At 32.7% G+C, this 26880-nt stretch overlaps 2 protein-coding genes across 3 annotated transcripts in view; both read left to right on the top strand.

Annotated features, from left to right (window-relative positions):
* LOC126880070 (cyclin-G-associated kinase) overlaps window positions 1–8539 on the top strand; it is a 119181-nt gene extending 110642 nt beyond the window's left edge. The window contains exon 17 of the mRNA XM_050643729.1: window positions 4558–8539. Coding sequence (XP_050499686.1) covers window positions 4558–4665 — 108 coding nt within the window. The 3' untranslated portion in view covers window positions 4666–8539. The remainder of the gene's footprint in view (window positions 1–4557) is intronic.
* A 3602-nt stretch (window positions 8540–12141) lies between these two features.
* Window positions 12142–26880, top strand: part of LOC126880067 (sorting nexin-7-like) — a 60124-nt gene continuing 45385 nt past the window's right edge. For both annotated transcript variants that reach the window (XM_050643726.1, XM_050643725.1), the window contains exons 1-4: window positions 12142–12367; window positions 12422–12694; window positions 18741–18905; window positions 26085–26567. In XM_050643726.1, the coding sequence (XP_050499683.1) occupies window positions 12236–12367; window positions 12422–12694; window positions 18741–18905; window positions 26085–26567 (1053 nt within the window). In that variant the 5' untranslated portion in view covers window positions 12142–12235. The remainder of the gene's footprint in view (window positions 12368–12421; window positions 12695–18740; window positions 18906–26084; window positions 26568–26880) is intronic.

Here is a 26880-nt window from a genome sequence, read left to right as displayed (position 1 = left end):
AGAGTAATGGAGAAATAGATGGAGATGCATGCAGTAGAATTAGGGCTGGATGGATGAAGTGGAAGGAAGCGAGTGGCGTGTTGTGTGACAGAAAAGTTCCAATGAAGCTGAAAAAGGAAAATTCTATAAAACAGCCATAAGACCGGCTATGATGTACGGAACTGAATGTTGGGCAGTGAAAAAGAAAGAGGAACAACGAATGCATGTGGCGGAGATGAGAATGCTTAGGGTAAGCACAGAGCAAGTAAGTGGCGGTGGAGCTGTATGTGTCGGTCGCGGTCGATGTCGACATCCATGTAAAACAAACACATTGTAATGAATGTAAGCGAACAGAACAGGTAAGTCGCGATGGAGGTTTAGCGCGACGCCATCCAGGAGGTTTACATCGATGCTTTTGAAAATAAAATCAGTTTGTTTTACATGGATGTCTACTGCGCGGCCTACAAGGATGATTTGAGTTGATACTTTTTATATAATCCCTTTTTTGTATTCAGTTTATTTTTGAATTTCTAAAGTAATTAAATTCAGTAAATTTTTGAAATATGAAGGAGGATCTTATTATTTACAGCCAATTGATAGTGGTTCTAGCTCGACTGACAGCGCAGGTGACCTCCTTGCTATGTGCTGTCGACATCGACCGCGACTTAACTAGTAGCATCTACCGCGACCCACACCTCCACCGCGACTTACTTGTTCTGTGCTTACCCTTAGATGGATGAGTGAAGTGACAAGAAAGGATAAAATAAAAATGAGTATATTAGGGGAAGTCTAGGTGTGGCACCAATTGATGCCAAAATAAGAGAGCATAGGTTGAGATGGTTTGGTGATGTTCAACGTCGAGACGTTAATCATCCAATACGAAGAGTAGCTGAAGTGCAGATTCCTGGAAGGAGTAGGAGAGGAAGACCAAAGAAGACGTGGGGGGAGACGATTAGGCAGGACATGTTGGTAAAGGGGATTAATATTGATACGACCCAGGATAGAATTGTGCGGAGAAATGCAATTAGGGAAGCCGACGCCGCATAGGGATAAGGCAAAGAGAATGATGATGATGAAACAATTACTTATCTAAAATTTTAGTTGAAAATTAAAGATTTTGTTGGAAAAACCCGCATTTTCCGGGGAAAATTTTCGTCAAAGTACGTCGGGAAAAACACGTCTCCTTATGCAGAATTTAATAACGGTGATTTTTTATTTGGGTGTTTTTGGTGTAAAGTTAAAATCTTTGGAGTTATAGAGCAAAAATTGAAAAAACACGATTTTCGGGCGCCATTTTGTTTATAAACAAAAAGTAGCACACTATCTGCGGACTTTGCATACCTATATTATTAATATATACAATCATAAGTATATACAAGTTGTATGTACAACTTCAGTGAGGAACTGAGTTTATTTTATCATGTACAATTTATTTGCTACAAATAAACTCCATTATTATTATTATTATAAGATTCGATTCCAGCAATAAAATTGCTGGTAAATAACTTTTTCCAAAAATGGCCTATTCTCCGATAATCTGCCCAGACTAATTGCTAATAGTGTGGTGCAATGTTATTTTTATGACAAGAATATTATTTTCTAATTTAGTTACTAGGGTGATCTAAAAAGATCTGGGATCTCAATTTTGAAAAATCACACTGCTGTTATTATTTATCTGTAGTGGTACCTTGAAAGAGTAGCAGATCACATTCGCAATGGCTTCGTTATTACTGACCAATGAGGAAGTTGTTCTCTTCTCTTCTTTATGTGCCGTGCTCCATTATCGAGCGTAGGCTATCAAATTCGCTACAGTAATTTTGTTGACGGTAGCTCGAAAATAGATGAAGAGGATCTGTTAAACCATTCTCTCAGGTTTCTAAGCTATGGCGTTCTTCTTCGAATTGGTCCGTTTCTTCCGGCTGTCTTACCTTGGATTATTAAATGAAGTATATTATATATCTCTGCGATTTTTAACTGTTCTGACGACTTCCGTAACTTTTCCCATCCGATGCAAAACAGCTTGTTACGAACTCTATCCACCCAACTTATTCGTAGGATTCTCCGATACACTCAGATTTCAAAGGCTTCCAGTTTCTTGAGGAGTGTATCCATTAAAGTCCAGCCTTTGACACCATACAAAAGAGTAGAGAACACGTAACATCTCACTAATTTAATTTTCAGACTCAAAGTAATACGTATTGTTTTCACATAACAGTTTCTTCATCTTAAAGAATGCAGCTCTGGCCTTCTCTATACGTATCCTAATTTCTTTGCTTTATGTCCCAGTTCTCATTTAGATTACAACCAAGGTAGATGTGAATTTCCGTACATTTAGCATAATTAATTATACGGTTTTCTGCAACTAACAGAACGAAAATTACTGTTATTTAACTTTATTTCGAGAAAATAAAATACATAATTTACAAAATGGTGTTAATCGTTGTAGATCTTCGATGAGAGAGACCTGCGTGCTTCGTGTGGACGTGTGTGATGAGGATCTTGGCACGCATGACATCGCGTTCTTGAAAATAGTTACATATGCGCACATATCAGATACACTGCTGCCCAAAAATATTAACTACACTGCTGTTCAAAAATGTTTGTATATCGGGACGCAACAGTAGGTGTTAGTGTTAGTTCTCTCCAGAAGTTGTTCTATTTGAGAATAACTATGGGTCCGAGGGAGCCAAATATAAGGAATATAGTGAATGTTTCACACTTCATGGTGTTTTTCACACTCTAATAAAATTATTATATTTTTTCATCTGTTATCAATTTGTTGTCATCATTATCATAATTTTAATCTCTCGTTTATGGATCAAACGTAGCTCGTTCTGTACCTCTTGAGTTTCGTTTTATATATTTTATGTTAATGTGACAATTTTGAATAGGGCCTTGCTTGCTTTATTTATTTCGAAGACTCTAAGATCACTGTTTATAGGTTATCTGACATTTTTTCAGTGGTTTTATCTCAAATCTGAATCGGTCATCTATAAGTGGGGCAAGATACATATCTACAGTCACAGTGCAAAAAATTGAGCATTTCATAGTGCATATATCTGAATTTCCCGTTACTTAACAATACACTTTTGTTAGTAGGTGGATTGTACTAATGAAAAAAAAAACTAATCGAGATCTGTTTCACGAAGACTTTCTTTCAGTTTTATTACAAATTAAATTTTAATATTTTCCAGCTAGGGTTTTACCTTTTTCAAGATATTTCTCCTTCCTTTTTATAAGCAATCCTGCTTGTTCATTGGCGGATTGATACCTCTATGGAAGGTTGTCACTGCATTTTTTGCACGCTCGGTCGATACTTCTACCGATTAGTGATTTATCTCTTGCAATTTTGACTACACGTGTCTCGCCCATTCTGCTTATGTGGTTATTCCATTATTTTTTTCTATTTAGTGTCCATTCGTTTATACACTATACGTTACATTGTCTTCTAATGTCTTCACTCCCCTTTCGATATTTCCTGTAATTTTTGTCAGTACTCTCATCTCTGCCGTTTCTAGTAGTCTTTGTGTTGTGGGTGTTTTACTTTTCTACCGATTAGTGATTTATCTCTTGCAATTTTAACCACACGTGTCTCGCCCATTCTGCTTATGTGGTTATTCCATTCTTTTTTTTTTCTATTTAGTGTCCATTCGTTTATACACTATACGTTACATTGTCTTCTAATGTCTTCACTCCCCTTTCAATATTTCCTGTAATTTTTGTCAGTACTCTCATCTCTGCCGTTTCTAGTAGTCTTTGTGTTGTGGGTGTTGTTTCTGATGCATATGTCATTATTGGTCGTACACTGGCTTTATAAATTCTTGACTTCATCTCAGTGTTAATATGTCGGTTTCGCCTTATTGGGACCGTGCAAGTTCGGCAAAGCGACACCTGGTTTCTACGCTCAGCAACATTATTCGCACTTTTAATTATATTGGCCAATTATATTAGTCCTGGTTACTGGATAATTGTCAAGGCCATAATCCAAAAAATAAGAAGAAAAAATACGATTCAGGTTATGTTATTAAAACGTAAACAATTGTATGTAGTAAATAAAATTAGTTATTAAAATGCGGTACTGCAAGCAAAATACTATTAATTAAATTTACCTTTATATAATAATTGCATATCATATCAATATTGTGGAGCAATATATAATTTTTCTTCTTCATTGACAGTAGATATGAAATATACGTCAATTTGACAATTTTAATTGACAATGAATTATTTAAGAAAGTTACAATATTTCTCCGCTATTCTCGTTTCTTGTATCCCCTCCAAGTACTTGCACACTGCGAATAGTGTTATTAAGGCATCCTTCCAGTCTATTTGATTTTTGTACTTGATTTCTCACTTCTTTGTCCAGGTCTCCGAGATATTTAAGCAGTAAAATTACTTTTGTGCCCCAAAACAACGACCGACGAACATTGTGTTTTCCGCCGATGGCATCGTTTTGGACTTCATTGGAAGTGAAGAAAATTGGCTTCTATCTGACTGATCAATCTTTATTTATTTACAATTTAATTTTTTTGTTACCTATTTTATTGTAAAGACTTATACCATACTTACTTGTTGTAGCAAACTGGTACAGATAATGAAAACCTGGCGAAGCTCATATTCATGGAACTGAACAACGCTTGGAGCGATTTCGAAAACGACGCTACCCAGCAAAACATGTTTTCTTAACTAATATAATTCCTAGATAGCTATCTAATATTTTACTATTTTAAAACATTCCAGTAACTTATAATTTATTATTTAAAGAAGCTATTTATTTTAGACCTAGCCGCGTTTCCGTATCTACTACTCATAAATACGTATTTTTAACCGTAGCTCTAAAGTGAGGACCGTACTCAGTAATGTTTCGATGACAAATGGCATTTTTATAAGCAAGTAATTAATGTATATTCGCACAACAAATTTTTAACTATAAAACAGAAACTTGAAAGTCAAATGAGACAGATACTGAGGATCGAGCTAAGATTTTGTCCCAAACTGGGTGAATCCTGAGAAAACTAATAAGTATTTTTGAAAAATTTAAACGCAGAATGAAAGATTACGTTATTAGCGAGGGCCGAAAGTCCCTGAAAACTTCTATAATGTTTATTTTAATAAGTTACAGTAGTCTAGAGAAATAAGATTTTTCTCGTGACACATCCCCCTCCAGGCCGAAACCAAATTTTTTGAGTCGTATGGGCATCTATATTAATAACCTATATGTTTCCTGCAGCCGATTTTAATTATATACATAGTTATAAACAAATGAAGATCAAAAAACGGTAAATTTTCGTTTTTTTCGTCTATAACCAAAAAGTTAAGCATTTTAAACAAGTTTGAGAGTAAGAATCTTATAAATCGTATAAAAAATTTTAATATGGCGTTCGCTAAATATGTCTATCCTTATTGGTTGCTTAGAAAATTGCAAAATAAATCATAAATTTTGAGTTTTTATAAATATTCATAACTTATGTTAAAATTAACTTAGAACCTTCTTATTACACGAATTGCTGAGACTTCTGGTGCTTAAATTATATTTTAAATTTCAAAGCAATTGGTCAAATAGTTTAAAAGTTATTTAATTTGTTTATCCCAAATTCATTTTTTTTGCAACACTATAGTCAGAAAATTATGAGGTTACAGTAAGACTTCTGACAGTTTATGGAAGAAGAACATTTATACTATTGAGTTAATTAAAAAAAAATGACAAAAAGTAATTTTAAACAGTGTAAAATTATTTTGCAAAAACACGTCGATTTTTTGCTAACTTTTTAACCGTTGCCCGTAGAAAAATTATTTTTTCATATTTGGAAAGACTGAATTTTTATACACATTCAGAAAGAAAAACAATTGTCCTAGGACAATTAGGGACGAAGTTAGCCCCCCTTTTTTTTAATTCACATGTTTTTGCAAAATAATTTTGCAGTATTTAGAATTATTTTTTGTCATGTTTTTTAATTAAGTTAATAGTATAAATCTTCTTCTTTCATAAACTATCCAAAGTATTAGTGTAACTTCATCATTTTCTGACTTACAGCCTTGCAAAAAAAATTAATTTGGGATAAACAAATTAAATACCTTTTAAACTATTTGACCAATTGCTTTGAAATTTAGGGTATGATTTAAGCACCAGAAGTCTCAGCATTCCGTGTAATAGGAACGTTCTAAGTTATTTTTACATAAGTTATGAATATTCATAAAAACTCAAAATTTATGATTTATTTTCCAATTTTCTAAGCAACCAATAAGGATAGACATATTCAGCGAACGCCATATCGAAGTTTTTTATATGATTTATGAGTTTATCACTCTCAAATTTGTTTAAAATACTTAACTTTTTGGTTATAGGCGAAAAAAGCGAAAATGTACCTTTTTTGACCTTTATTTGTTTATAACTATGTATATCATCAAAATCGGCTGCAGGAAACATCTAGGTTATTAATATAGATGTCAATACTACTCAAAAAATTTGGTTTCGGCCTGGAGGGGGTTGTGTCACCAACAAGATATTTTTTTTTCTTATTTCTCTGAACTACAGGGGTGAAAAACTAAGAGAAAATTTAGTGTGATTTTTAATTTCAAATATCTCATTCAAAATAAACTTTTTAAATTTTTCAAAAATATTTGTTAGTTTTCTCAGGATTCGAAAAAAATGAATACATTTAAAACACATCAAAAATTTTGACAGGCGTCAAAAGTTTGCATTTTGCTCCTTTCCCCTTAAGAACATTTAACAAAACCCAAAAAACGGGCAAGAGAGGCCCACATCCTCGAGCGCCGAGTCACCGAACTGGACGTAGCCCAGAGCGAGGACTCGGCGCCCGAGCAAGCAATTCAGATCGAAGATAAGTCATTAGAGATAGCGGGAATAGAGCGCCTCACGCTGGCCTGCCTTGATCGAGGTAGGATTTCATGTGGGAGTCCGTGTACCCAGGACCCTCACATGATAAGCACTTTGCTGATTGAGAGCCCCTATAGCGCATCAGAGTGCTATCGGGGGGGCAGTGGATAGTCTGGAGCATTGGAGCGGGGTGGGTGATTCCTGCATACATGAGTTAATCCTCCTCGCCCCAATGAATTGTATCACCCGAACGTCATTCTCTAGGGGTGAGCAAGTCTCCCAGCCTCGGTTAAATCACTATTGCTTGCTTGCCTTACATAATCCGTTTTATTCAAAACAACTTATTTCTTTAATTTCTATTTTCGTCATGTTGGCGTAAAAAGTGCGTTTAACCCCTTCGTGCCGGATCGTCATTCGGCAAGTCGGCTCCTATATACGGATTCGAGCGCTTACCGGGCGGCTTCGCGCGGTCGGTTAAAATACAGTATCACACTACAACTAATTAAAGTTAATGGAATAATAACACTAATTTTAGAAATAAAACTATTTTTATTAAATTTATTATTCTACATAGTATGTGAGTTAAATTAAATTTTATCCATAAAATGTCATTTTAAACAAAAATTATTAAAAAAGGTAAATAAGATAATTCGGATGGAATTCCCCAGATTATTTTGTGCTTGATATCGCCCCAGTCTCCTAATCTGGGAAATTCCATCCGAATTATATTGCAAGGGATAGTACGGTAAGTTGTGCAGATTTCTGGAAGGAGTAGGAGAGGAAGACCAAAGAAGACCTGGGGGGAGGCGATAAGGCAGGACATGTTGGTAAAGGGGATTAACATTGATATGACCCAAGACAGAATTGTGTGGAGAAATGCAATTAGGGAAGCCGACCCCGCATAGGGATAAGGCAAAGAGAATGATGATGAGTACGGTAAGTTGTAAACAGCAGCACAGTAACTTCACCTCCCACACAATCCCATCAGTCAAACATCCAAACAACCTTATCACTTTATCATCAATCAAATTAACTAAATCTAGTCTCCTTCTGGACATCACCCACTTTTGGGCGTGGTTTCCCCACTTTTATGTAGATTTGAATAAGGTAATTCGGACGGAACAAAAATAGATACATATATGATTCAGATGGTGGCCCGCCGTATATGGCGAACGAAAACTCATGATGCACCCGTGTGCATCACCGTACTGAGCGGACACTCAAGCATGATGCACACGGGTGCATCACCATACCGAAGGGGTTAAAAGAGGTAGAAATTCAAAAAATCAGTTGCTAGATATGTAAGGGTGTAAACTATTCAATGGTCGCAGATGTAGAACATGTGCAAAATATGTGATCTGGGCTTTTTACATTTTTTACTCTGCTTTATTCAAAACGCCATTTGTTACGAAACAAAGAAGAAACCTGTGTTAAGAAGCAATTTAGTTTTTCTAAAGTTTGATCGTCTAGTGACAATGTATCTTCGCTAATACTTTAGAGGTTGAACTTGTTAAAAATAAACAAAATTTATGATATTAATTTGCGTTAAATATATCTAGAGACATTTTATGTTTACAATATATTCTATTTTTATATTGTGACTGTGTTCATACGTTTTTTAGGTAAGAATTTTAAAATGTTTATTTTTTGTTGAGAGAAGTTCGGAAGATTCCAGTTTTACGTGGATGTTGCAATATTCAAAATAAAATTGTTTGTCTCGGTGTTGTTTCTTTTCCTCTTTTAGTATTTTTCCTTCATCAAATACAACTAAAGATTGCAATTGCTGAACCCAGCAATCGAGGTAGATCCAGCGTTTTTTTTACATCCAGCAGTGCGGTGCAAACGTGTCAAATTCGAAATAAGTTACTTCACGTCGTCATTAGCCTCTCTATTCAAAGCCGTGAGTCGGCAACTTGCCATTCTATCATTCTAATCACCTATGAAAGACGACATGTTCTTGCAAATATATATCAAGGAAGAGGAAAGCAAGGAATTAAGTTTGATTCTTGACTGTCTCACCAGGTGGAACAGTTTGCTCAGTATGCTGGAACGTTTCTACAGTCTAAAAGTTTGCATCGATAAAGCGTTGATAGATGTTGATTCTGCAATAAAATTCTCTGCTGGCTAGTGGCCAATAATCAATGAGTTGATCGCCACTCTTCAACCTGTGAAACTGGCTGTAGAAGCTATTTGCAGAAGAGAGTCCAGTTTGGTAACGGCCGACACAAGCATGAAATTTGTCTTAGATAAACTAAATAGCCAGGACTCTAGCCTTAGTTCCGAGCTATCGGAAGCAGTACGCAACAAAATTATAGGTACATTAAAACATGTATGTACTTACAAAATCCAAAAAAGTATGACGAAGGACTAAATAATCCTGCTTATTTCCCCAACTAAACAATCCGTTTAAAAGGAAAACTCTCAACCAGTTCGTTCTACCACTCCTCTGCAGCAAAAACCTTTTCTGCAAAAACAGCAGAAAAATTTAAGACAACCTAAAATGGAGAGATCAATGTTTGGAATAAGCTTGAGAAATAGACTGAGAGACTAGGATGTTCGTAGACGAACCGGACTGGAAGACATCTAACGTATTACAAGACAAAGTGGAGATTGACGGGACATGTTGCAATAATGAAAGAAGACAGCTGAACAAAAAATTGCTTGAGTGGAGTTCACGGGCAGACAAACAATGCCGGGGAAAACCCACTAGAGGCTCAAAATAATTGTGACCAATTAGATAGAATAGGCCTATGGTCATCAATGGACAAATCAGAGCTGATGTGTGAAATATCGAAAAAGTCTCTTGAGACTTGATTCTATGATTTTAAGAATGTTGAGAATCGCTGCATGACATATGACATTTTAGTTAATTCTGACAGTTGTCAGAATATTTATGTTTATATTAATATAAATATTTGCCAGAATGTTAATATTTAAAATATTTTGAGGAATAAATAAATAAATATGTAGAATACAATGTCCGCATATACCAATGACAAAATATTGATATTTACGTCGTTGACAAATTTCTAAGCTAGAATTACAAAATTGTCATTTTATCATATTATTTGTTAACAGTAAAAGTACTGTCAGGATAGATTACTTTTGTTTCAAATTATCTTTATTCGCAGCATAAATTGGTTATCTATTTAGAGTACTGTAATTGCCAACCAATTATACATCTCTAAGTATAAGTCACTTCGAGCTTAATGCGTTAGAGCGAATTCGACAAACTATCACGCACAGAAAAAAGGGTTTGGGATCACCTGTAAATGTACCCCTACCATATAGGGTAGGTGGGGGCAAAGGTACGCATTTTCTAAATTTTCATCTTTAGTGAATCTCCTAATGCTTAAATTGGCACAGAGTATAGATGAAAGTGAAATTGATACATTTTGTAATCATATTAGGCAAATGGAAATTCTTCAATATTATTTTTGTAGTGTTGATAATTTTTTGAAAAAAAATATAAATGTGTACTTTTGCCCCACCCAATGGGGCAAAATTAGCTGATAGAATATCAAGCTCAACTTGATATTCACTTTGAAGATTGACTTGAAACATGCATTTGCCAAGTCTACCTCACACTGGGTGCAAAGGTACGCACTGCGAACGTTTGCCCCATTTGTGTGAGTACTTTTGCCCCATTCGGCAACCAATATATATCTAACCTCAATATAAAACTATGCACATGTGAACTTCAAACTGTCATGTAGAAGAAGTCTTCTAACAATAAACTTTCAACCATAGAGGTATATATTAACATAGAGTGAGCCTACCTTCCGCGCTTCCTGACGACAAGATCTCATGGACTGGCACATTGTATCGACAAACTATACATTAAGTGTGAGTATAGGCACGGAAGGGGAGCACTACGGTCGCAGCTTTACTATGCGTAAGAGTGAAACAGCACTAAGCCAAATAAAAAAGATGGTGTCGTCACTTCGCTCTGAATGAATAATCTGAGTTTAAAAGATAAAGAATTAGAATCAATCAATTTTTAAGAAAAATTTGATCAAAAGGTACAAAAATAATTTTTACCTCATTTTGTTGTTGTATTCGCCCTGATTGCGCCAAAGTTTCTCATCCAATGCTACTGCGAGTAGTACAAAACATATGCCACAAGATGTTGTCGCCAACATATAAGAAGTTACGAAAAATGTAAGTGCGTACCTTTGCCCCGTGCGTACTTTTGCCCCCACCTACCCTATGTACTCTTAATACAGGGGAGTTCGTTAAGGGGTCCGAAAAAAAATTGTCCTTAGAAAATCTCAAAATCGTCCGATTAAAATAAGGTAAGTAGGAAAGTCTACTTAATGTAGGAAAGTAGGAAAGTTGTCGGTCTTGACGGTCCAGTTAGCTGGGGCTCAGGCGATCGACAAGTTTAGTGGATTTGCGATTTGCGGTCGCTGGTTCGAGCCTCAGCTAGGTCATGAAATTTATAAAAGGCCAACGCCGTAGTATAAAACTCAATAGAGTCTACGGCTTGGTCTGAAATAAACTGGCGTCTGATCGGCCTATGGAGGAGCGGTACGGGAAGGGATAAGGGCTTCCGGCTCGGTGATACTCCTCCATAGATCCCTACCGAAGGGCGTTGACGCCTAAGAACGGTGTATACATACAAGTAGGAAAGTCTTCAATATTTTTCAAAAATATATCGAATGATACTAAACACGACTCCCCCACGAAGAGGGGGTGGGGGTAACTTTAAAATTTTAAATATAAACCCAGCGATATTTCGCGGAATATTAGATCAAAAAACTGAAAAATAGGTGTTCCATATTTCTTTAAAGTCTATCGAATGACATCAAACACGATCCCCATGGTGGTGGGGTGGGGGGTTACTTTAAAATCTTAAATAGGACCGTCCATATTTTTTTATTGCAGATTTGGATTCCTAATGGTAAAAATAAAAAATATCTTTTATTCTTAACATTTTTTCGAATTATGGATATATGGCGGTATAATCGGAAAAAACGATTGTTGGAAATGGAAAATTAAATTGAAATATGGAAAATCCCCACTAAAATGGAAAACTTAACTTTTTTTGGTTTTAGGACCTAATCTTCACAACCCAATAGGTCCCCGTAACGCTCGAGCAACTGCAAATTTAGCATATTTGCCTCCCCTACTACAAGCGGTTCTTTAAAATAAAAATGTCTTACAATATTTTACCGTGAGTGAATGGACTAAAAATTTAGTGCATTATTCCGAAAATGGCCAATTTTATTACGGTACGGTCCTGGTAAAGTCTGACAGCTTACTTTGAAGGTGTCAGAAAACGTCCTATGTAAACGTAAGCAAACAGCTACTGTATATAATTTTGACGTTTAGTGATATTTGATATTTCTAATCTAACCTTCTAATTATTTAAATAAAAAAATATTAAGAACATAATCAAAATAATCGTTAATAAGGATGGCCAGTAGTGCTTCAGCGGTCTTAGATGTAGTAGTAGAAAATAAAGAAATATCCACGGGAGCGGCAAAAGATAAAGAAGTCGATCCCAGTAGTGTTTGTAGTGGAGATTCCACCTTTGATAATTCGCTCGTAAGTTATGACTAATATATTTCTTGCGTTTTTTATTCAATGTCAATGTTCTAGGTACAATCTCCGAGCATAGAAAGCTTTTCAACAATACATGATATTGAAAATTTGGCCGAACTTAATATGGACGAGAATTCGGATCTGTGTGTAAAAATTGACAATCCTCAGAAGCATTTAGAAACGTTAGAAACATATATAACATTTAGAATAACAACGAAGGTAGCTAGAATAGAATTTTCTGATAATGAATATGTAGTCCATAGAAGATATAATGATTTTTTGTGGCTGCGTCAAAAACTAGTAGAATGCCATCCATTTTGCATTGTACCAGTAAGTATTCTATAAAGAATTAAAAGGGATATTCCAAGTAGTTGACTGTATCGTCTTCTTCACCTGCCATATCAGAATTATCTGACGTTGGGGATCACCATGTGAAGTCTTCTCTATATTCTGCAATATGGAATAGTTGTCCTGTATTTGATATCTGAGTTCATTCACAAATGTTTTTAAATAAAAAACTTGTTTCCTACACCTCTACGGCTCTCTATTTTGCCTTTAAGGATCAGTTGTAATATTTTATACAGATTTCCCCTTGTACAGGATTTATATTAGCATCCAAAAAATAAGAGTAATCCATATCGATTTAATTTTTAAAGTCTCAAACAAATATTTACATGTATTTTTTACATTACGTAAATGGGTGACATTGGTTTTGCAATGTAGGCCACTCGTTTTGAAAACAACGAAGTCAGCAATTATGTTACTATTAGTATTTTCACCGTCACATTCAGGTGTAGTCAATCATAACAAAACAATTACTATTTATTTATAGATACAGAGAAAGTAAAGAAGAGATTATTCATTATTCAGACATCGACGTGGTTAGATCAGAGACGTTGTCCACCAACTAGTTACGGTCGTATTTAGTGTTCTAAATAAATATATTCTGGTAAATAGTGTTTTAACAAATCAACCCCATCATCAGGGGTATCAACCCTCGTACCACCATACCCTCACTAATATGTCCCAGATAAGACATTTTCCAGTGTTTAACAGTCTTTAGCAGTTCTCTATCTTTGTTGACCCTCCTTAGTACTTCTTCATTAGTTTTTCTTGCTGTCCAGGTTATCTTCACCATTTGTCTATAAATCCACATTTCCAATGCTTCAATTCTGTTCATGATCACTACTTTTAGCGTCCATACTTGTGCACCATACAAAAGTACAGACCAAACTTAGCACTTAAGCATTCTTTGTCAATTGTATGTGCAATTAGAATGAAAACATTCATTGTTTCGGAAAAAATCAAACAAGCTTATATTTTTCTAAAACTATTTTTGTTAGTTGACTTATTTATTTATTTTACGGGCAAGCCCAATTCTAAAAAAAAATACATTACATTTTTTAATTGCACATAAAGTGTTACATAAATACATAGTGTATAGATAAAAACAATAACATAATATAATATAAAAAACAGACATACACAAATATAAATATAATATAGAAATATGTAATAGGAAATAATATAAAAACAAGTTAACAGATTACAGACGTTTCACTCAAATATTGATCCCATGTAAATTTCTTTTAAAACGACTGATGGAGTTGTCGAACAGTTGTAAATTGTAATAGACCAGGGCGCATCTGTAAAAATATTAGTACATTTGGACGTTGAGAGGTGACTCAAATTTTTTTGTTATCCTCCCTCTCAAAATGTTCCGGAACATTGTTTAAATAATCAAAATGTCAAAAAATTTAGGAAAAATTCGATTTTTTTCTTCGTTTTTTGATTATAACTTTAAAAGTATTCATTTTCAAGAAAAGTTGTACTAACATAAAAGTTGCGTAATTAAATTTTCTACAATATAGAATTAGCTAAAAATTTAAAAAATAGTCACCCTTGTTGTAAAATAGCTATAATTGCGAAAAAACCATACAAAAACAAGTATTCGCATTTTACGTTTTTCAACCATTTATGCTACACTTAGGACCTTCATGTTTCACCCAGGAAGACTTTATGATACAGTAAAATAATACTGTAAATTTCATTAAGATCGGTTCAATAGATTTTGCAAAATAAATTTTGCAATCCAGCTTTCGTAAAAAAAATTTATTTTTTCAAAATGTTACAGGACTGAAAATAAAGCAGATAGCAAGTTGAATTTTTTTTGCGTATAGAAGTGTACTGTACCTTTCATTTGCAATTTTGCAAAATTAAAATCGATTAACACCACGGCGTCAGGATTTTTTTTAAATAAACATTAATTATTGGTGCTACACGCAGGACAGCAGATAGTTTGCTCTGATTGGGCATTCCAATGACCTTTGATAATGATTGATACATTTTAATTTTTATTACATTTCGATATAAATAAATAAATTTGTTTATTGCAAAATAAAAACACATACTTGAAATAACACTTTTATTAGCAAAAACGTTCTGTGTTCATATATGGTAACTTAAAAAATAAAAGTTTATTATTTTTAAATATATGCAATTGTTTAAACAATATTTCACAAACAATAATAAAATTAGTTTGGTTTTTGTGGAATTAAAATATTAAACTACAACAAAATATAGAGTAAGAAAATAATATATTAGATAAAGATTGGAAGAAATTTTGGTGGAAATCAACTTGTGTGAATCGAACACCGCTGTCCTGCGCGTAGCAATAAAAATTATTGTTTATTTAAAAAATTTCCTGACGCCGTGGTAATTCATCGATTTTAATTTTGCAAATTGCAAATGAAAGGTACAGTACACTTCTATAAGCAAAAAAAAATTCAACTTGCTATCTGCTTTATTTTCAGTCCTGTAACATTTTGAAAAAATGAATTTTTTTTTGCGAAAGCTGGATTGCAAAATTTATTTTGCAAAATCTATTGAACCGATCTTTATAAAGTTTACAGTATTGTTTTTCTGTATCATAAAGTTTTTCTGGGTAAAATATGAAGGTCCTAAGTGTAGCATAAATGGTTGAAAAACGTAAAATGCGAATACTTGTTTTTGTATGGTTTTTTCGCAATTATTGTTATTTTGCAACTAGGGTGACTATTTTTTAAATTATTAACCAATTCTATATTATAGGAAATATAATTACGCAACTTTTATGTTAGTACAACTTTTCTCGGAAATTAATACTTTTAAAGTTATAATCAAAAAACGAAGAAAAAAATCGAATTTTTCCTTCATTTTTTGACATTTTGATTATTTAAACAATGTTCCGGACCTTTTTGAGAGGGAGGATAACTAAAATATTGATATTGGATTTATTTTCAAGCAATTTCTGCAAAAAAATTTGAGTCACCTCTCAACGTCCATCTCAAAACAGATGCGCCCTGGACTATAAAGGGAGTTTGCTAAATTCAAGACTCTGGGTACGAACGAAAAAAGTGAATAATTAAACTATGGAATGGTACATAAAATGTACTTATTTACATGTTAAAGTAAAAAGTTCTACTCGTAGATTTGGCCGCTAATTGTTTATTAATTGTTTAAACAATAACAATTGTTTTGTATAAATAATTTTAAAAATATCATTGAATTTATCATTTTCCTTTGATCAAACATGTTTCAATTTTGTTTTTGATTATGCTGAATCCGAATATGGCATTACAATGTGAAAATTCTTATACAGAAGCTCTTATACAGTATGTCTGCTTAGCTAGGAACAGGAACCACATGGAAAACTTTTTTATTATCAATTTTACGAAGAAAAGTTTTTCTTCATAAAAAGCTCTGGATAGTCAAAAATGTAAAACTCAACCATCAGATATCAAATTTTATCAATTTTATATGAGTTCTGTCAAAATTATGAATTTCGTTAAAGAGTAAAGTATGTACCTTTATATTCCAGATATCAAAAAATGCTATTATGAAAAGTTGTTTGAAATTAAAAACTGTTTTAATATACAATTACATCACGAAAAAAAATTTCAATTTTTTCTCAAATTACGGACATACCCATCATCATTTTAATACAATTATGATAACTATTTTATTATCAATTTTACGAAAAAAAAGTAGTTATTCTTCATAAAATGCTCTACCTGGTCTAAAATCTAAGATAAAACCATCTGATATCAAACTTTTTCAACTTTATGAGGTATGTAAAAATAAGAATTCTTCTCAAGAGTTAAGTGCCTTTATTATTCACAATATTTTAACTAGAAGGATGTAATTGAATACTGGAACATATTTTTTAATTCCAAACAACTTTTCTTAATAACAATTTTCGGTATTGTGAAATATAAAGGTACTTTACTCTTGAGTGAAATTCATATTTTTTGACATACCTCGTATAAAATTAATAAAATTTGATATTTAATGGCTGCATCTTAGATTATAAACGATGCAGAGTATTTTATAAAGAATAATTTTTTTTCGTAAAACTCACAATAAAAAAGTTATCAATAGGTTCCCAGTTACGCAGACATACTGTATAAGAGCTGAAAAAAAGTTTTTTTTGTTGAACATTTATTATTGTTGAAGCTTATTAATATATGTATTTTAGGTAAGTTTTACAGAAAAAAGTTTTGATCATTTTGTATAAACATTGTTTTAGCTGGTAATTTTCGGTTTTTGTATTACATTTGTGTTATCTTTCTTAATTTCTCAAAAAGAAATAGTTTATTTCACTTTTAAAGTAAAATCAGTTAGTGCATTTTAAAGACTACATCCTAAGCTTTAAAAAAGCACCTAAAAACTCGTAATAAATTTCTTCAAACTTGAATAATGCCGTCCAAAAGTGGTAGTAATTCTGTAAATCTACGAAGTTTTTAAAAATTACATTTTTTGAGACGTCGTATCATTTGAATTAAATTTTTGAGATTTTTTTTGAATGAAACATCGTTTATAAAGTTATTTGAAAGGTAAGTTGTGCAAAATTGAGGGTTTTATTCGAAAAGTTGTATTAGTTACACATTTTTATATCATTTTTAAACAAAATTCATGTAAGTCTCACTTTCCGCCCACACCGTACTTATGTCCAGATATTTTATTTGTTTTTATTATAACCATAAGATAGCGTAATTATTATTCTTCTTTCGTGTCCAATTTGTAAAATTTCATTTTATCCATTAGTTAAAGAATTACATTAAAATAACTCAACCGTGCACTTCGCCGAACGCTAGTTTACAGTGCGCCAAAGTTTGTGAGAAGGGTGACTTTAGCGTTATAAATAAAAAATTATAGAAACTACAGATTTAATTTTAGAAAAATGTTTATATAAGGTTTTTTTGTCAAGTTTTCTGAATTTTTCAATGGTCAAGTCAGTTTTTTTTTAAATTTATATTTTCGGAGTTATTTAAAAAAACATCGAATTTCGCAGTTCATTTGTTTAATAAAAAATGAAGCACCCACTTCTCGAATAGAATTTTTTGAAATGTTTATTAAACATTTCTTAATGAAATTACAAAGAGTTCTATCTTGTTTGATTTTTTCCGAAGTGAAAATCTATAGGTATGCACTCCCCTATTAATTCTAAATTGAGACGATTATTGCAAAGAAATAACTTCATTTTTATAAACGTAGTTTTAGACATTGCTATTCTACGTTTTATTTCTATGTGAGTCTAGATGTGAGCACGACTAAAGACTAAAAATTTGGTTTTGTTATGAGTTTATTTTAATGCCCATTTCCTCTCGTACCTTGTGAATATGATCAAGCATAATTTGGAGACCTTCAACATTACTTGATTTTGACTGTATACCATAGTTTAAAGAAACTTGCAAAGAAGTAAGAACTTAACGTGTAAAATGGTATATTTTATTAAAACACCTTTAAAATCATCCAAATGGATTACAAAAATTTCAGAACGTTTCAGACTGCAGTCAGTCTGTATCACTCATAGCAATAAGTACCCCCAATTTTTCAAGCAGGGACATCCATGTTGCCCCTAAGTTATTTTTATAACATCGACCTAGTGTCGTTTCAAATTAATTTTAACATCACAATCATGTAACACTAAGGTTTTTATAAACAAGAAAGTGGGCTAGTTTCATCTACAAGTAGAATGTTTCACTGATGATGGCCTGATAAGACCTAAAACTTTCTGGAATTTTTGTAATCCATTTAGATGGGTTTAAAAGTTTTTAACACATTGCGTGCGGATATCTGAGACTAGGACTTATTCTCTGAACGGACAAAAAAAAACACATTAAAAATGTGTATAATCAGTGGCATACATGCGTGGCGTCCGCACATTGGTGAAGGCATCATGTGGCTCACATGTATGTCATCCACACAGCACATGTTAATAAAACATACCATTTTACACAGGAAAATGGCAAGTTTCTTTTATTTATCTAAGTTTTTTTAATTATTCTTTATGTTTTGCTCATATTCTATGGATTAATCTGAATTTGTTTTTCAGCCTTTGCCTGGTAAGCACTCGTTAATAGGTCAGTTAGATAGATATTCCAAAGAATTTATACTTCTAAGAATGAAAGCTTTAAATGTTTTTATAACAAGAGTTGCAAAGCATCCTATTTTAAGCTGCAATGAACACTTTAAAGTGTTTTTAACGGCACACTCTTTAGTAAGTATTACATATAAAGTTGATCCATTATATAATTAACCTGAATGCTTTATTTCCATTTCTTAAGTAGGTAAATGAATACTTATTACATTTACAAATTGTTTTATTATTATGATTGAAGATATTTATGTCAAGCCTTGTTTGAAATTTAATGTCAATATAAACATGCACTACATTGATTTTAAATTTGTGTGTCTAAATTTATGCCAAATCTAGTCTAATGTCACAATACTAGAAATGCCAGAACATTGATTAAACGAACAGCAAGGAACATTTTGAAATATCAACAGTTATTAGTAATAATAACTAGAAGATGAAAGATTGGATCTATAAATTAACATAAATCTGTGGCTTAATGCTAAAAGGGCCAATATCAATTTTTTGTGTTTTGTTTTGTCAATATTAAATTAAAAAAAACTGTACAAAAAAAAGCAAGAAATTGACTTTGGCCCTTTTAGAACCAAGCCACAGAAATATAACTAAAGGACACGGCACACTTCTTATGAAAAATATAATGTCACTTAAATCACTCAAATGAAATAAAATTTACATGAATATATTCGTCTCTAAATTACAATCATTTCAGATCATTGTGTCAACTCTGAATTTTGATTAATAACGGAGTAAATTGATATAAAGAAATCTAAAATCAAATGGGTATGTAAATGAGTTAAAGAGAGTTAATAACGGAGTAAATTGATATAAAGAAATCTAAAATCAAATGGGTATGTAAATGAGTTAAAGAGAGAAGAGAGATTTTGTGATTCGCCAGTTCATAAAGCTTTCTGCAAGTATTAAGGCAGAGGATTACTTTTATGTTGTAGATAATAAAATGGGTATAATTTGGTCAGTCGTACCAAATATCGTTCTTATCGTATATAGTTCCTCTTATTGGCCTAGGTCACGCTGGTTCAAGCTGTTTTCAAGAGCCACTAAAAAAGAGGAACCTATAGTTGCGGTTATCAATATTGTAGAATGCTTTAAATGCAGCTACATTTTTGATCTCTTCATTTTTACAACTGACCTGAGGCCTGTGCCTAAGCACACCAGAAGCGTTATAGTTGGGAATCAGTTTGTTAGTAGAGTGTAGAATGATATTTGCTGTAATTTAATTATTTTGAATAGCATGTAGCAGTTCGTTAGTAGTGTGAAGGGTGTGGTAACCATGAGACAATGTGGTTGAAAATATTGTGTAAGATCTGAATTTGTAGAAAGTCCCAGTGCCAATATATACCTGTATGAACGTAATTCCTAAAAAAGTACCAGTAGAGTAGATTCGAAGATTTTAAAGATTTTTGTATAGGAAGTATTTTAAGTGATTCATTGTTAATTGTTGTGTTGTACAATTAATATTTTGACAAATTAAAAGTGTAATTAAAAATTTTGACCTGTATACTTACATTAATTTTAGATATAATTCTATTTTTGTAGTCAATTACAAAAGCTATTCTACATCATTTATAAATCAAAGCATGCAGTAAGAGGGAGGGTCCCTATAATAGACCTGGATCCTGCGTACCAATAAAAGTTGATTAATAGCAAGCTGAAAATTTGTTAATAGCTTAACAGCGTCTAGTCGGACAAACTTTGATGTATGGGAACACTGGAACAGGGGAAGTTTTAATTGTGAAACAGGTTACGTTCCATGTATTTTGTCGAATAGAACTTCCAATCGATTTGTTACCATTTCATTTACCTCTCATGCAAAAATCAGACTGGTGTGTATCACCAACTGGGCATTTTAATGAGTGGAACACGAAGAATATGTCAAATGACAGGAATCATGTTGGTTATAATAGCAGTCTGATTTTTGCATGAGAGTTTAATGAAAAGGTAACAAATCAATTGGATGTTCTGTCCGACATAATACATGGGACGTTTTCGTAATCTGACGTTCCAAATTTTTAAACTGTTCCACAATTAAAACTTTCTCTGTTCCCGTACATCAAAGTTTGTTCGACTAGATACCGTTAAGCTAATAACCAATTTTCAGCTTGCTATTAATTAACTTTTTTTGGTACGCGGGATCCAGGCCTGTAAGGTGAAATGAAAATAAAAAAAATGGTCAAAAATAAATATTTTTAATTACATATTTAATTACCAGAACGTCCAGCTGCTGCACTATATTTTAAAGCAGAACTGTCAAAACCTACAAATCTGATTGTTCTACTATTATGTCTTACTGCAACTATAGCTTTCTTGTGCTGTAATACTACAATATTTTTAATTACATATTTAATTACCAGAACGTCCAGCTGCTGCACTATATTTTAAAGCAGAACTGTCAAAACCTACAAATCTGATTGTTCTACTATTATGTCTTACTGCAACTATAGCTTTCTTGTGCTGTAATACTACCAACTTTAAAAAATTTAGAATCTTATTAAGGCAATATTTACTATTCAAACTTTTTAAAATACTTTTTGAAGATATTTACAAATCCTAATGCACTACTCTTAGTCCTAGTGCACTAAGAAATTAATGCACCACCTTAAAATGGGTAATTTTTGATGTCTAGAATTCCCTAAACCTGTTGTCCGATTTAAGTGATTTTTTGAATATGTTATAGCCTCATTATTTAACAATATCGCTGTAATAATATTGTTGCTAGACAGGTAAATTATCATTGTATACCGGGTGTATCAATCAAACTGTGTTTTTTTGTCAAAGTTCACCACACCCTGTGGAATATTCTAGCATTTATAAAATACTGAAATTTAAACCCAACTATAGCCTCAGGTTTTTTAGCATTCTGTTATTTTATTCACTCGCTTATGTTGGATAATAAAAAAAAGTTAGGTACTTTAACAACTAGCCATGCTTTTCATCAATACAGGGTGAGCGACAAACTTTAAGGGGTAATTCTGCATGAATTAAAAGGAAACGACAGTTTGCTTTATAAACGTATTTCTGCAAATGGTACGCATATACATATGCAAATATTATGCAACTGAGATACGGGGTGTTGAAATTTTTCTTACAATCTGACGATTTATTTATTGCTCTAAAGGTACAATTCCGACAACGACTGCAGACGGCAACTGCCGTCGTATTGTTTCCCATTAAAAGGTACGAATCGGACAACGACGGCAGACGTCAGTTGCAGTTGTCGTCGTGACAGACGTCACTACTTTGCACTATCAATTTGGATGAGACTGATTCCGACATCTGACTGCAACTGCTGTGCGGCAGAAGGTCAATTGCTAATAATTATACAAATTAATAGTGCAAAGTAATGACGTCTGTCATGGTAACAACTGTAAATCTACAGCCGTTTTCAGAATCGTACCTTAAAGGTACCTTAATTGCGCAATAACTATCTCTTAAAACTTACCAAATTTCATTTGCATATCTCAACCGGCTTTAAAGCAATAAATAAATCGTCAGTTTGTAAGAAAAATTTCAACATCCCGTATCTCGGACACGAAGCATTTGCGAACATTTGTTTATCAAGCAAACTGTCATCATTTTTTTAAGTAGAATTACCCCTTAAAGTTTGTCGCACTTATTTAGAAACACCCTGTATTGATAAAGAACATGGCTAGTTGTTAAAGTACCTAACTTTTTTATTATCCAACATAAGCGAATGAATAAAAAAACAGAATCTTAAGAAAACCTGAGGGTATAGTTATGTTTTAATTTCAGTATTTTTTAAATGCTAGAATATTCCACAGGGTATTGTGAACTTCGAGAAAAAACACAGTTTGATTGGTACACCCGATATACAATGACATTACCTGTCTAGCAACAATATTATTACAGCGATATTGTTACAGAATAAGGCTATAACATATGAAAAAAATCACTCAAATCGGACAACAGATTTAGGAAATTCGAGACATCAAAAATGACCGATTTTTAAGGTGGTGCGTTAATTTCTTGGAGTAGTGTACTGGGTGTCCCAATAAGAATGCCTCTCGGCCATATCTCAGGTACCGTTTATAGTAAAACTTTGGGAAAAATATTTATAACAAAAATTGCCTTGGGAAAAGCCTGGAAATTATTTTCATAATTGTAAGTTCACCTCTAGAGGGCGTAATTAAATATCAAAAATTTAAAATCCAAAATTTTAAAAAATTTGTCTAATGAACGGACACTGAAAATCTGATCATCGTATTCTTCATAAAATTCTGCACATATTTGATTTCTACCTTTGCAAATAAGAGGTTAGGGTGAGTGGGAACCTTGTTGTGAAAAAATGGCTGTAAGTCCGGTTCTGCTAAATCGATTTTTGCAAACTTGGTCTTGTTGAAAACAGCTTTTTTTCGTCAATGTAAGAGCTATAATTTCGAAACAGCATAACAAGTAATATGCCAGCTAGGAGACGTTATTTAATTTCTTTTCAGAAATCTAGTTTTCTTTGGAAAATATTATATACAAGTATGCACTTTTAATCCTGTATTACAAAATTAGACCAAATTAGCAACAGAATACCGCATGTCGATACCTTTTTTCTATGTCGAGATATTATCTTAAGAAACGTGTAAATTTAAAAAATAACTGTTACTGTCACCGGCAAACGACGTTAAGGAAATCAAAGTGGAAATGAAACAAGTAGTGTGCTATGGAAAAACCAATTTTCACATTCAAACAGTTTCCAGATGTCAACGTGTATAATAAATTAAAACAACAAGACACACAACACACAACACTAAAATATAACAAAAAAATAAAAAAACTACTTAGTGACGATCTAAATGTTCAAATTGTTGCCCATCATTTTCGATGCAAGCATTTACTCTTTCAAGAGTAAATTGAAGAACAGTCTCAATTTCTATTTTCGAAATGGTTTGAATGGCATTTCTAAAAATCTAAAAAAATCTAAAATAGTTAAATCTGGTGATCTGGCTGGCCAAAAAAGAAAGGCTTCCACGTCCTATCCATCTATGAGCGAATGTCCCATCTAAAAAGCTCTAACTAATCTAGAGAAATGCGCCGGACAACCATCGTGCATGCAAGCAAAGAAACCAATAAGGATGATGATCCAAATATTAAACGTGACTGATGATTAAACTGATGATTCTGAGAAACAGTAGATAGGTAAATACCGTTAAGCAATTTAGAACGTATTTTTGATTAATTAAAAATAAAGGCTGTCAAAAATATTCATAATTTTATAATTTTCTTTGTTGGCATTAACGACAATTTTTAATTTTCGCCTTTTTTCATTTATGGCATACATCCCTTTTAAGCGCCATATTGGCTAACGTTACAGCGATACGATCGATATAAACGCCAGAGGTAAGTTTGGCATATTCACCAGTGTTATATTTTGATTTGACATAATAATGAGCTCCATTTTTTAGCTTTTAATTTATTTCAGACAATATTTTAAGCCATGTTAATGTTCAAATGATTAAAATTTGAAAAAAAACACCACTTTTTTTGAGCCACGGTGCAGATAACAGCATTGTTAAAAATAAAAATAATCAGTTCTTTGTGTTTCTTGAAAAAGCAAGTTAATATCATTCATGCCGTTTTGGCTTGGCAGCGTCGATATATATTAAATTATAGGCATAATATAATTTATATTAAATAAAATTCAATATAATCGAATGGAATCGAATTAAATCGAACCCAATATAATCAAATCTATAAGAAATATTCACTTCTGTCGGCACTCCGCCAGCGCCACGCTCTAATTTTTTCCATAGCACACTACTCGTTTCCTCTTTGATTTCCTTAACTTCGTTTACCGATGAAAGTAACAGTTATGTTTACAATTTACACGTTTATTAAGATATCTCGAGATAGAAAAAAGGTATCGACATGCGGTTTTCGCAACTCTGTTGCTAATTTGGTCTAGTTTTGTAATACAGGATTACAAGTGCATACTTATATTTAATATTTTCCAAAGAAATCTAGATTCCTGAAAAAAATTAAATACCGCCTCCTAGCTGGCATATTACTTATTACTACACTGTTTCGAAATTATAACTTTTACATTGGCGATAAAGAGCTGTTTTCAACAAGACCAAGTTTGCCAAAATCGATTTATCAGAACCGGACCTACAGCCATTTTTTCATAACAAGGTTCCCACTCACCCCCACCTCTTATTTTCAAAAGTAGACTTAAACTAGTGAAATCAAATATGCACAGAATTTTATGAAGAATACGATGATCGGATTTCCAGTGCACTTTCATTAGGCAAATTTTGTAAAATTTTGATTTTTTAATTTTTGATATTCAATTACGCCCTCTAGTGGTGGACTTGCAATTATGAAAATAATATCCAGGCTTTTACCGAAGCAACTTTTGTTATAAATATTTTTTTCCCCAAGCTGTACTATAAACGGTTCCTGAGATATGGCCGAGAGCCATTCTTTTTGGGACACCCGGTACAGTTGAGTCCACCAGTCTTTATCCGTGCGTCATCATTTAAAGCATACGAAATAAGTCGGAAATTTACTAAACGCAACAGCAAGTGACAGAAAGTGGATATTACTCCGATCACGGGTTATAGCATAAAATTTGACGTTATCAAATAAGTAGAATGTCAAATTTAAGTTTTGCTTTAAAATTTTGGTGCATAATTATAGCTACATTTGAAGTAGCTTAATAAATTCTTTTATTATCATTGATTAATAAATAAATAAACAATTTAAAAAAAAATCAATAACATATTTTCTTTAAACACAAGCATTCCTTAACTGTGTCAATGAGGTTAGCTTTGTACGTTGTCAAAATTAATCGTAAAATAACATAAACTTAACACAAAATTTCAAACTCCAATATAAAATTAGTTGTGAAAACAACTGTTTGTATATCTACTATAAAAAAACTTGCAAAACAAAATGCAAAAATTTGCCAAAATAACAGCAAAAAATTCAACAAACTGACAGCCACAAAAGTAAACAAACTAAAACGTCAGAAATTGTACTTAAAATATGTGAAAACATCCCCAATCGCCTATCTCTTTTCAATTTACTGAGTCTAGATCGTCATAAAATTAACATGTGTTTTTACTTAATAACAGGCGGTAGCTGATTTGTCATTAGTTTCATGCATGGAAGATAATGATGCTAGATAAAAAGTATGTGTTTTATCTCGCCAGGTATTAATGTCGCACGGGTAAAGACTCGTGGTGGACTCAAGTGTATATTGTAACATTCAATTTACCTTTTTAATAAGAAATTACTGTGAGATAATGTTAAAATTGTATGATTATTATTTTTCAGGGTTTTACATTGCACAGAAGACAAAGGCATCCCGTCCAACAGAAAATAAGGACATTCAATCATGGTAACTCATCCCATAGTGTCTTAAAAAATAAACATATGGAATTTGATAAAACCAAAACGTACCTAACAACTCTATCAGAAAAACTCTCTTCAATAGAAAAGATATCTAGTCGTATTAATAAAGAAAGATGTGAGTATGTTTCGGAACTGAATAGCTACCACCCCATATTCACCACTTGGGCTACCTCAGAACCTGAACTGTCAGAAATGTTACAAAATATTGGCAGTGCAATGGAGAGGAGTTCTGCAGCACAAAATGCTCTAGTACAAAGTTATAGTAATACTGTAGGTAATCCTATTAAGGACTTTTTGTCATACATTGAAATAGCTCAAGAGACTTTGAGGAAAAGGGAATCCTACCAGTATGCCTATGAGGTTTCTGTGGAGGACTTAAATAAAAGACATAGTGAAAAGGATAAGGTAAGTTAATATACAGTGCGTCTATAAAGTAACGCATAAATTCATTATTTCATAAACCGGGACTGAAAGGAAATATTCAGAAACAGGTCGATTTTTATTTTTAAATTACAATTTTTTGGCATATATATCATACTAGTGATGTCATCCATCTGGGCTTGATAACGTAATCGATGATTTTTTTTAAATGAGAATAGGGGCCATGTGATAGCTCATTTGAAAGGGTATTTAATTCTTCATTTACTAATACAACCAATAACAATTATTTATACAGGGTGGTCAAAAATAATTTTTTAATTAAATTAATTGGGACAAA

The sequence above is a fragment of the Diabrotica virgifera genome, chromosome 2, assembly GCF_917563875.1.
Source record: "Diabrotica virgifera virgifera chromosome 2, PGI_DIABVI_V3a".
Classification (NCBI taxonomy): Eukaryota; Metazoa; Arthropoda; class Insecta; order Coleoptera; family Chrysomelidae; genus Diabrotica; species Diabrotica virgifera.
Note: the sequence above shows the minus strand (reverse complement) of the source record. Positions and strands in the feature narration are given on the sequence as shown.